Consider the following 13,443-nt stretch of genomic DNA (forward strand, 5'->3'; position numbering starts at 1 on the left):
CAAGTTTACTAAGGAGGTAAATCCATATGTTTCATCCATCTCTGCATGTGTAAACTAATTAAAGTAATTAAAATTAATTAGATACGTTGGTCTGTATAAAACATTAGTATCAAAAACAAACATAGCTAAAATGGCAGAAATTTATTTAATCAAATTAATTGCCTAGAATGCATCAAATATTCAAATTGGTGTATCTGGTTTAATAAAACGATTAATAATAGTGATTTGAAATTCACTCTAATGCTGGTCAGTTAAGAGAAGGAAAGTATGGTTGTATGGTAGGCACTTAATTGAAGAGAGAAATGTAAACATGTTTGGAAGTATTAGTCTAGCTGATCCCTCTTTTATGGTCCACAGGGAAATTGTATAAACACGACTGATGAATGTATCTAATTAGTTCTTATTAGCTTACACATGCAGTGACAGCAGCTAGAAGTCTATGGATTTACCCCACAGCAAACTTTAGTGTATGTGTGTACATAGCAAACAAAAAGGAATGGTTAGCTTAAAACATCACTGCATGCGTTTCAGTAGCATGGTTATTTTAACTAATGCAAAGTACATTACATAACATACATTAATACATAACCACCTTGTTTCATCAGGTGATAGAAGATACATAAAGGTGCTTCAAAGTTAATTTGCCAAGGTCCATTCAATCTCCATTACATTTTATATATATATATATATATATATATCATGGTCAGTCGCCATGATAGATCGTTAGCCACTACACACATTTTTTTCTCTCCTTGTTTTTTTCTGTGTCCCTTTCTGTAGAAGAGCGTACGCTCGAAACGTAAAAGACTTTTTCTATTCCTGAGCGTTATACTAATACATCTGTTTGTTTTGTACACCACTTGTCTTCATCTTTTGTTTTTTTCATAAACTCTCCCTATATATATATGTGTGTGTGTGTGTGTGTGTGTGTGTGTGTGTGTGTGTGTGTGTGTGTGTGTGTGTGTGTTAAATAAAGTGAGACAACAAAGCCAAGTGGCTTTGTTGTCTTATTTTATTTAACATATACATGCTCATACACGACCCATATTAGACTCTTCACTTATACTATTATTGAACCGCGAGTCTAACTATGGTCCTTCCATAGCACTTACATAGCCTTACCTGCCATCTTGGGTCTTCTGGATATCAAAACCTCCCATATATATATATGAATACACACACACACACAAACACAAGCATACAAAGAGGGTTGTAAGTGGTATTATGAGAGACTGTTGACTGAAGTGACTGCATGGGGGTGAGAGTGTCTGCTGCAAGTAGAGCCAACAGAGAGAGCAGCCCTCTGCTATCCAAGTTGATAGCAGTATGGTGAATAAAGTGGATAAGGATATGAAGACAGGAATGGCCCTTGGTCCATCAAGAATCACAAGCGAGATGCTTAACACATTTGGTGGAGTAGGATACAGTCCGGTCACCGAGTCATTGCCATGACTAGTGTAGCAGTATTATTGTCAACTGCTGCAAGAAAGAAAGCCAGCCTGCTTTACTGGTTGTGCAATGCTTGTGTGCATGAGCAATGGAGCATAAATAAAGTGAAGAGGAAACTGGACGTAAGAGTAATCAGGTGTGCAAGAGAGAAGATTATATTGGTGTGGACAGGTGAGGCATATGGAGGAGGACAGCTGCATAAAGACGTACCATGTGCTTACTGTAAGTGAAATTTGTGGAATAAGGAGAGTGAGGAAGACAAAACAGAGTGATGAAGAAGACAGAAGTGAGGCTGTTATGCTTCATAGAGAAGATGACAAAGGACTGCATTGAGTGGTGGTGATAAGTAATCACCTATCCAGCTGGGATAAACTAGATGCTAAAATTATGTCACGTATATTTATGTGTGTGTGTGTATTATATATCTATAATTAAGGCGGTGTGCTGGTTGAAACGTTAGCATGCCGGGCGAAATGCGTAGCCGTATTTCGTCTGCTGTTACGTTCTGGGTTCAAATTCCGCCGAGGTCGACTTTGCCTTTCATCCTTTCGTGGTCGATAAATAAAGTACCAGTTTCGCACTGGGGTCGATGTAATCGACATAATCCCTTTGTCTGTCCTTCTTTGTCCTCTCTATGTTTAGCCCCTTGTGGGCAGTAAAGAAATATATATATCTATAATTAAATGAGGCAGCTAGTTAGCCAAAAAGTTCCCCAAAAATGAAAACAATATGACTGAGAGTGTAAGAACACCTCCACTGCTAGAAATAAGAGCTAAATGGCTCTGTTGCTGTTGTTGTTGAACATAAATTGTATACATCCATAAATGTAGATGGCTGCAAAGTGGCAATCGTGATATTTCTCTACTGTACGGTTTCAGCTTTAGATCAAAAGCATCATCAGAAGGGTCATATATATATATATATATATATATATATATATATATATATATATATATTATATATATATATATATATATATATGTATATACTATACATTTATATACACAAGCATGTATCACTAAGCCTATACATGTATGTGCATGTGTGCCTGTATACATGCAAGTATATATATATATATATATATCTGCCTGCTATATTAAACTCTTTGAGAGATTGTCGCTCCTCCAACACCCATCTCACCCTACCTTCTTTATCACTCAGCCCTCTATCTCTCATCACTCATATCATACATCCCTATCACTCATCTGTCTATTGGCTGTGTCACTGTCACTCATATTTTTTCCACTCTTACCTTCATTTCCCCTCCCCCCATCTCTATTGTTCATCTCTCTCCATCATTTCTCTTCTCAATGTCATTCTCTTATGATGTCAGCATGACCAAATATGGCAGTGGATCTTATTTGTCACACACAACACTCTTCTGCCTTATTCCTTCCCTTGCATTCTTCCACCAATTCCAATTGCTCATCTCTCAATCACTCCCAGCTCTTCTTCTTAGTCTCCACTCTACTAGGATTCCACTGTGGCTAAAGTGGACAGTGGATCCCTTCTCTCCTTAGTTACACTGGAAACAGTGTAACTAAGGACATCATTGAACCCATTCTCACCCTGTCCCCAACACACCTTCATGCCATTCCCTGTTACAGGAAGTACTTACTTTCCATTCCCCTGTCCCCAATATTATTACTCAACCTTTTCTGGCCCATCATGCAGCCTAGTTATATATTCTTGCCCCATTAGGCCACTTCATGCTATTTTCCCTACCTGTCATCACCCCGTGTCATTTTGATAGCTAGCATATGTTGACCCCTTTCATCCTAGGTCACAATCATCATGCTATCTCCTGGGTGATACAGATCCCTCTCACTTCTCTGCCATTTCAGTCACAAGGCATTGACTTCAATATATCTTTCTTCATCACAATACTGAATACCCAAATACCCCTCTCACTTCACCCCTTATGACACATCCCTCTTATTACTATCATTCATACCTCTGCAAAGAAGTTGGTGAGCAAGCAGAGGTGTGGAGTTATGAGCTCCCTTTTGTCATATTGAGGACATGGCTGGTTCTCTTGTGTCTGTGTTCTGAAAAACACACCCAGTTCAGTGTGTAAAGTGTGAGATTTTGCAGACTTTTGAGTCTTGTTGAGGGTATGGCACCTCTCTAGTGCTGGTGCCACATAGGTATAGGAGCACTCCGTTGGTTACGACAATGAGGGTCCCAGCTGATACAGTCCATGGAACAGCTTGCTCATGAAATAAACATGTAAGTGACTGAGCAATCTACAGACATGTGTACTCCTAACGTAGTTCTCAGGGAGATTCAGCGTGACATAGAGTGTGACAAGGCCAACCCTTTGAAATACAGGTATTACCCATTTTTGCCAGTGAGTGGACTGGAGCAACGTGAAATAAAATGTCTTGCTCAAGGACACAATGCGTCGCCCGGAATTGAACTCACGACCTTACGATTATGAGCCGAATGCCCTAACTACTAAACCAAGTGCCTTCACTGGTGCCACATAAAACACACCCAATGCACTCTGTGAAGTGGTTAGTGTTAAAAAGAGCATCCGTCTGTAGAAACCATACCAAAGCAGATACTGGAGCTTGGCTCAGTAGTTCCGATCCCATACCATCATAAAAAACAGACATTAAATAATGATGAGGATGAATTTCAGTTCAGTATTTTACATTAACAATGGTAGGAATAAAGTACTGTGTGACTGACGTAGTGGGGAAGCTTTCAAAGTCTACTCGTGACAGCTGCTGTGTTTTGCCACTAAGCTCAGCATATAACTCTATTTGCTCCAGTTTGTGTTTATGGTTGAATGATTTGCAGTCAGCTGTAGAAACAATTGCTGTAATAAAAATCTTATCAGCTATAAACTGGTAAAACAGGCTTAAAGCAAAGAGGAAAATAATTTCAACAGCAACGTGTACATGTGAGACATGGAAAAGTACAGGAAAAGTGTGCAGAGAGCTGGATGTCTTTTGGAGGCCTGGTTTGAGGCTCAACGATCTGAATTTTTTTCCAGGGCTTAGAAAGATTGAAGGACTGCTGAAATAACTGTGTGAATCCCAGAGGGGAATATGTTGAATAAAATCATAATTAACTGATCCTCCTGTATTTTCTTTTTAGCCAAAGCCAGGAACTTTTCAGCACCCACTTGTATATATATATTTTAATATTTTGTTTAGGCATTGTGATGCTTATAACCTGATGTTAGAATTCAATATGCATATGTTCTAGGATGATGCTCAAGCACTCATCTATGAGTGCATTGCACCTTAAAGCAGAAACAACTGTAAGCTAATGGGATTCGTAATATAATTGTTTATTTCCTTTATCATTTCAATTTCTTGTGTGTGTGTGTGTGTGCACGTACATGCTGTAATGTAAAATCTTCTTTATTTATCCAGAACTAGTGACAATTACATTTATAAAAGACTTGTCCATCCTCCAGCACTGCCTGTGTCAAACATCTTTTTGAAGCGAAAGCAACTTGAAATTCAGGTAAGAAATTCTTTAAATATTGAGAAATTATTTGAATTTGTTTTTTTTTATTAACAGTTCCTCCCATTAAAACTCCAAACAACCAGCCATAATCAGACATTGGAGCTTGGTGTAGCTCTCTCACTCACCAGCTCCACTCAGACTGTCCAACCCATGCCAGCATAAAAGCAATGGTAGTGGTGGTGGAGGGGGAGGCAGAAGAGGAGGATTTCACTGTTGATGCCCCTCCCCCCACATACAGTTATAAAAAATGTTTTTACTCTTAGTTTTTTTCTTTAAACTTGTAGAACTTTCTTCTTTCTTGTTTCCCAAATAAATATCTTAAATTCAATAAGAAGCTTCTTAGAGCAGCTTCTCATTAGATTCTCTTTTATTTCCATTTTCTAACTTTCAGCATACAACCAAGTGGTCACTTGACACCTATTTCTTTACTACCCACAAGGGGCTAAACATAGAGAGGACAAACTAAGACAGACAAATGGATTAAGTCAATTACATCGACCCCAGTGCATAACTGGTACTTAATTTATCAACCCTGAAAGGATGAAAGCAAAGTCAACCTCGGCGGAATTTGAACTCAGAACGTAACGGCAGATGAAATACGGCTATGCATTTCACCCAGCATGCTAATGTTTCTGCCAGCTCGCCGCCTTTGGTCGCTTGACATCTGTCATAGCCCTTCCTACAACTGACCACTCTACAGACTGGATTGGGTGCTTTTTACGTGGTACCAGCAGTGGCGAGATCATCAAGTAACTCAAAGATAAGACACCTCCCCAACTGAGAAGGGGATGGTGGTGTAGTATGGAGGGAGGTGGTTTTATACCATGGCAGGAGGAGAATTAGTAGAAAGATGTGACTCCATGAGTAACCTTAAAAAAGGAGGCACAGGAGAAGAAAGGTTAAACAGAGTATTTATAGAATAGAAATAAAGAAGTAGTGTTGTGAGAGTGAGAGAAGGATTGAGGTTGAGTTACCAAAATAGGGGTAGAAACTCCCTTTTGAATTCAACTGAAAAGGAGAAAAAGATTAGCAGAGAGAGAGAGAGAGAGAGAGAGAGTATTTCTTTATTCACCATAAGGTTGAGAAAAAGAGGGGATGATACGAAGACAGACAAAACAAACATTGGCGTCAGGGTATCGAATGAGACGAAATGTATGAATAAACAAATGATTAAAATATATACAATTAAATGAGAATGAGTGATTGACAAAAAAATGATGCGGAGGACACAGTTGACCCCACAAACCACATACTCTCACTGAAGAGAGAGAGCAGCCCAAATATGAGGACACTATTTTTTTTTTTCACAAGGGAAGATGAAAGATTTACAAAGATGAATACATACAAAAAAAAATACAGCAATTCATAGGTTATAAACTGATGTATATTGTGAAGGACATTTAGCTGTTTTTTCTGGGAAGATATTATATGGTGTCAGACATTTTCTGATGGAGATTTAGTATATTTCCCTTAGGGAGAGTTACTTGTTTTATCCTGTGGGAGATGACCTTTCATTCACTAAGCTTACATCCACACTTTGAAATTAAGCACCGGTCCCTTTGATCAATGTAGTTTGCTACAAATAAATTAACTTCAACATTAATTTTTATATTTATTGTTCCACGGAGAGAATATTTGGTTTATATCTCCTGAAACAATTTCAAGTCGTGTCCTTTCTCTCTTTTATCAGTTTTAGGTAGAACTTTGCTCCTCTGGATATTCTGGCTGTAGACAGACATGGCTGTGTGGTTAAGAAGTTTGCTCTTTTGTGTCTAGTGCCACGGCATGGCACCTTGGGCAAATGACTTCAACTAGAGCCACAGGCTAACCAAAGCCTTGCCAGTAGATTTGGTAGATGGAAACTGAAAGAAGCCCATCATGTGTGTGTGTGTGTGTTTGTATCTCCTTGTTTTGAAATAGTGTGATAGTTGTAAACAAGCATCACTGTCATACAAGCAGTGTTGTCCATTTGCAATATTCTGTGACAACATACCTGGCTTTTGGGGAAATATTATTTTGCTTGCAAACAGGTGAGAGTGGCTCACACAAAAGGTATCCGAGTGTAGAAAATCTGCCCTAATAAATTCTATCCAAGCATGGAAGCATGCATGGAAAAATGGACATTAAATGACAATGGTGGTAGTGATGCTGCTGCTGTTGCTGTTGAGTGAAGCGGTCTTTGTCCCATGTAGTGGGAGAAGTCCGAAACGTGGTGCTTTGCTATTCGTAAGACCCGCAGAAGAGAAAGGTCAACCCCCGACACTGAGAGCCTCGTGGAGCTTTAGGTGTTTTCACTCAATAAACACACACAATGCCCTGTCTGGGAATCGAAACCGTGATCCTCCGACCGCGAGTCCGCTGCCCTAACCATTGGGCCTCCACTGCTGCTGATGAAGATGATGCATCCACTTTCACATAAACCTACCCATTGCACTCGTCTCTTCTTCTTCATTTGACCACCCCTTCATAATAGACACACATGCTAAGCACCCATTCATTCCACCTGTATTTTCCAGACTGTTCCATTGCATCAACATCACCCAATTTCACCTCTTTTCCGGTTGAGGAAAAAAATTGATAAAAAGTAACACAATTGAAAAATGAAAAAATAAAAGAACACTCGAGAAGAAAGAAGAAGAAGAATGGTGTCATTTTTAAAAGAATGAAAAAAAAAATTGCCTGCATTTAATGTAGGACATTGTGAGAAATTGTAAAGCCATTGGACAATTACTTTATCACAATATAACACTATCAGAAAAAAGTTGGTATTATGTTGTGACAAAGCAGAAAGTCAGGTTCAGTGAGTGTCTTCAAGTTGGGTTAGAATGGAAAGAAAAACTAGAATTTTGTGTAGGAAAGGTGGTGGTGGTGGTGGTGGTGGTGGTGGTGGTGGTGGCGACGGTGGCTGGGGTGGGGGGTGGTTTGATGGTGGTGATAATAACGAGGATAACTAAATTAACAATAATGTAATTCCGATTTTTATTTCATAAATTGATTTCATTTCAAGAAGTAGAAACAAAAAAAAAACAAAAAAAAAAAACAAAAGAGAAAATAATCCATTTTGTTTAAATTATTGAAAGTTGCTAATTATTGGAAATTGATGAGAACATTGACATCCTTTCAATCAGAATACATATCCAGAAAAATCTGTTGTCATTTGTTTTCTTTCATCTCACACCCCTTTTCTACCTTTCTCTTGATAATTCATCTCTTCACCAACTGGGTCTTCTCGGTGTCTTTTTTTTTTTTTTTTTGGGAATATTGCAGTTACTGCTGCCAATACCACAACTGGACCCCACCATCACCACGACCATCACCACCGCCGCCTTCATCATTGCCATTATATTTTTGATACTATTATCTATGTCTAATGCATTTTTCTTTGAATCATTCCTTTGTATGGAGAAAATCACTTTGTTGTCAGGAAATGCAATCATTCACATGCTGTCCTTGGCATCTTAAGACATTAACTCTTTACCTGGCATTCCCCCACCTGACACCCATCCCCACTCCCACCCCACAAATTGATTAAGTTTACCTGGAAGTCATCCACACCCACAATGACTGAGTCTCTACCTGGATTCTTCCACTCCTACACCATACATTGATTAAGTTTCTACCTGGCTTCACACAGACGTTCATTCTCTACCTACTTCATCACCCCCCTCCATCATAATTCAACGTCCACTTTTCTCTGCTTGCATGGGTCAGACAATTTGTTGAAGTAAATTGTTTATAGCTTCCTATCACTAATCCTCACCTGTTTCCTGGCAAAGTAATATTTCCCTGTGGACAGAGATGGTCTTTCATGGAAGACTGGAAACAGACAACATTGCTTGTATGATGATGATGATGATGATGATGTTCATTTATAACCATCGCATGATTTCAGGACAAGGGTACATGCATGCACACACACACACCACACACACACACACACACAGAAGATGGGCTTTTTTTCTATGCACAAGGCTTTGGTTGACCTTAGGCTGTAGTAGGGCTCACTTGTCCAACATGCCACACAATGGGATTGAAACCAAGACTATACGGTTGGGAAGCAAGCTTCTTAACCACACAGCCATGCCCGCACCTATCTATGTCTGCAACTACACCTTCATGCAAATTACATTTCCCTCCAGAATCTCTGAGACACACACACACACACTGGTTAAATCTCTTCCTGATATCCGCAACTAAATGCACTCACATTGCTCATGACCTTAAATTAGATTCTATTTAGATTGATTGTGTTCAATTCTTCCTAAAATCCATGGACTGCATGCTCTCTCTTTGTTGTGTCAATATCATTGATGTGCTTTTGGGTGGTGAGCTGACAGAATCATTTGCATGCCGGGCGAAATGCCTAGCAGTATTTCATCTACCATTACATTCTGAGTTCAAATTCCACCAATATCAACTTTGCCCTTCATTCTTTCGGGGTCAATTAAATAAGTACCAGTTACACACTGGGGTCAATGTAATTGACTTAATCCCTTTCTTTGTCCTCTCTATATTTAGCCCCCTGTAGGCAATAAAGAAATATATATTTTATTCCATTCTGAGGTGGCGAGCTGGCAGAAATGTTAGCACACCGGGCGAAATGCCTAGCAGTATTTCATCTGCCATTATGTTCTGAGTTCAAATTCCACTGAGGTTGACTTTGCTCTTCATTCTTTCGGGGTCGATTAAATAAGTACCAGTTACGCTCCGGGGTTGATGTAATCGACTTAATCCCTTTGTCTGTCCTTGTTTGTCCCCTCTATGTTTACCCCCTTGTGGGCAATAGAGAAATAAATATCATTAATGTGGTTCACCTGTGAGTTCAGTGTCGGTCTGTTAGAGATGGTCCTGCACCCCTTTTTGATTGCATGGCTTTATTAAGGCACCTTACATGTTTATTAGAATTTTTCAAGAAATAGCAGTCAAACCTCATATAAATCTTACCTCACTGTCTTAAAGATGATAACAGTGCTGGTGGCATGTAAAAAGCACCACTCGAGCATGGTCGATGCCAGTGCTGCCTGACTGTGCCAGTGGCACGTAAAAATCACCCACTACACTCTCAGAGTGGTTGGCTTTAGGAATGGCATCCAGCTGTAGAAACCTTCCCAGATAAGATTGGAGCCTGGTACAGCCTTCTGGCTTGCCAGTCCTCAGTCAAACCATCCAACCCATGCCAGCATGGCAAGTGGACGTTAACCATGATGATGATGATGAATGTAATTTCAGATTCATGATGGCAACCATGTGGTCACAAGTTCAATCTCACTGCATGTCACCTCAGGGAGGTGTCCTTTATATAGCCTAGGGCAACCAAAGCCTTGTCAGTGGATTTGATGGATAGAAACTGAAAGATGTTTCTTGTATATATTTATGTATATATGTGTGTGTGTTATGCCCTTTGTAACTTTTCCAAACATCACCTGTTGGCTGTAAACAAGCATCTTCGTTATACTAGCATGGTTGTTCTTCATTTCTAGTCTTCCTTGAGAAACATGTCTGGCCATGGGGAAATATTCTCTTGCTTGGAAACAGGTGAGGACTGGTGACAGGAAGGGCATTCAGCCACAGAAAACCTGCCTCACTAAATTCTATCTGGCTCATGCACACATGGAAAAGGAGATGTTAAATGATGATTATGATGATGATGATGATGATGATGCCTGTTCGAGGGTCAAAATAGCAGGATGGTCATTGCTCAGTCAAGGAAGGCCTGAGTCAAAAAATCAACAGCCACACATGCTTGCTCTAACAACTTTACCAATATGCTCTGTATAAATATAGAAAAGACTGGATGGTCACAGTTGGAACAACTTTGATCTTCAGTCTACTCATACAAGCTTGACTTGAGGTTAATTAACAACAAACTTATTTCACCCCCTGTATTCTAGTTTTAGTGTGATGTCTGTCTTTAACGTTCCACATTTCTTCATAACTATTGTAGGAGTTGGGTGAGTGAAGGTGTCTCTAAGTGGTAGCTCAATCTGCTAGAAATAAAAACCAAGTCTTCTTAAACTCTCTCATCTTAAACAAGAAATACATTAGATAATGCGGAGGTAGGTTTTCTGCACAGAGTAAAAAAGGTGGGATGTTTTTAATCATCAATCTTATTTCTTTATTGCCCACAAGGGGACAAACATAGAGGGGATAAACAAGGACAGACAAAGGGATTAAGTTGGTTACATCGACCCCAGTGTGTAACTGGTACTTAATTTATTAACCCTGAAAGGATGAAAGGCAAAGTTGATCTCAGCGAAATTTGAACTCAGAACGTAACGGCAAACGAAATACTGCTTAGCATTTCGTCCGGCGTGCCAACGTTTCTGCCAGCTTGCTGCCTTCTTTAATCATCAATCTGCTCAATCAAAGGTTAACTAAGGTTAAACGACAACAACAACTGCAACAACATCGGCAACCATTGTATTAGTTGTTGTGATTATTATTGAATTAGCTTTTGAGAAGAGTTTTTGCAAACAGCCGGTTGCCTTCTTCATTGTGTCTCATTTACAAAACCAGCAATGTTTACGTATTTCTTGATTTATTATTATCATTTGAACGGTCGATTCTACTTTTACTCAGTCTTCCACTTAATGAGCTTCCCAGCATGTTGCCCAGTGCATTGAGACAGAGTTCTGCAATGTTCTCAGCTCACACCGTTTCTTAATCTCCATTGCCAATTCTTCAGCTGAATTTATTTAACACAAACTTTTTCTCTTTCGTCAAAATGTCTGACTTAAAAGCCCCATGCATACTTTCAAATGAGAAATATATTGTTCTCTTTCCTATTGCAAATGACTAACAATTTACAATAATACAACAAGCTGAAATTTTTAACCTTTCTGATACCAACCTGCCTGAAACTGCCTCTTATTATATTATACAGAATTTTCAATTTTAAACTGTTCGTATTTAAATTAAAAATAGGCAGTTATAGTTTATGTAAGAACCCATTGTTAAGTTAGCTTCCAAATATTAGATGAATAATGAATAATGAATAATAACTTTACAAAAGTTTCTTCAAATTCTTGATTTTTTAAAAATGTAGACCCAATTTATATTCATTGTATTAATTGCATATATAACATGTATACTCTTACTCTTTTACTTGTTTCAGTCATTTGACTGCAGCCATGCTGGAGCACCGCCTTTAGTTGAGCAAATCGACCCCGGGACTTATTCTTTGTAAGCCCAGTACTTATTCTATCGGTCTCTTTTGCCGAACCGCTAAGTGACGGGGACGTAAACACACCAGCATCGGTTGTCAAGCAATGCTAGGGGGACAAACACAGACAAACAAACATATACACACACATATATATACATATATAGGACAGGCTTCTTTCATATATATATGTATACATATATACGACAGGCTTCTTTCAGTTTCCGTCTACCAAATCCACTCACAAGGCATTGGTCGGCCCGGGGCTATAGCAGAAGACACTTGCCCAAGATGCCACGCAGTGGGACTGAACCCGGAACCATGTGGTTGGTTAGCAAGCTACTTACCACACAGCCACTCCTGCGCCTATGTATATGATACATATATAATACAAAACCACATTAAAATAGAAATCCCAAACTGAAGATTACACAATCATGAGCAAAGAGCGAGAATAAAAAGAAGTAAAAAAATGGAGCAAAGAGAAGGAGAAAGAAAGAAAAAACATCAATTCAACACCAAGTGCTTCAGTTGGTTGCTTACCACAAGGTTCAATGGAACCTACTGAAGCAGGCCAGCATGCTTGCAGTATTACCACAGGTGATGGCGAGGCTAAGGCATCAGAACAGCCAAGCACCTGCAAGGGCATCACCTGACTCCTCTTGATTATTTTCAAAATTAAATGAAACATTTAGGCAGTTTATTTCATTTGAAATCTCTCTATATATAAACGGCAAAATGTCTGTCTGTCTGTGTGTGTGTCCTTTATACAAATCCACAATTTTTCAGTTAGAGGGCTCGCACTTTCTATGGTCATTCAAAACCGTCCAACGGTGGTCGTACACACCCTTACATTTCCCCAGTCACCCCGCAAAGCCATTAAAAAATCAATAGAAGTGACTTTTTTGTGAATTTTCTATCCAAAACCCAATCAAAATGCCTGAAACTTGATATGCCAATTGAATGCCAGCTAGTTGTATGTGATTGGTCGGAGATTTGGACAGTACTCGCATGTATGTGTGCACGCACACAGCTGTATATGCATGTACTAGCACTATGACCCGGCGTTGCCAGGTCATAGTGCTACTATGATTATAAAAAGGTTAAATGTTCTACTTAAGGAGGTGCAAAAGCCTCACCAAAACCCTGAAATATCCCTTTATTGAATGAAGAACCTTAAAAATGCACCCTCTCAACCTTCTAGTGAGGTTTATTTTATGGGTTCCAAAACACCAACCCATTCTTAGTGAATTATTAATATGGTTGTTTCAAATTTGTCTGCTGATAAGAAATTTTCAGTTGTGAGGAATCGGTTGAAAAATATCTCAATCTTCTCCAAACAATCATCT

The 13,443-nt window shown here is 39.2% G+C and overlaps 1 protein-coding gene across 2 annotated transcripts in view; it reads left to right on the plus strand.

The window, feature by feature from the left end:
- Positions 1-13,443, plus strand: part of LOC115219697 (sperm flagellar protein 2-like) — a 140,809-nt gene that overhangs the window by 34,123 nt on the left and 93,243 nt on the right. For both annotated transcript variants that reach the window (XM_036509790.1, XM_036509791.1), the window contains exon 5: positions 4,836-4,929. In XM_036509790.1, coding sequence (XP_036365683.1) covers positions 4,836-4,929 — 94 coding nt within the window. The remainder of the gene's footprint in view (positions 1-4,835; positions 4,930-13,443) is intronic.

The sequence above is a fragment of the Octopus sinensis genome, linkage group LG15 (genome assembly GCF_006345805.1).
Source record: "Octopus sinensis linkage group LG15, ASM634580v1, whole genome shotgun sequence".
NCBI lineage: Eukaryota > Metazoa > Mollusca > Cephalopoda > Octopoda > Octopodidae > Octopus > Octopus sinensis.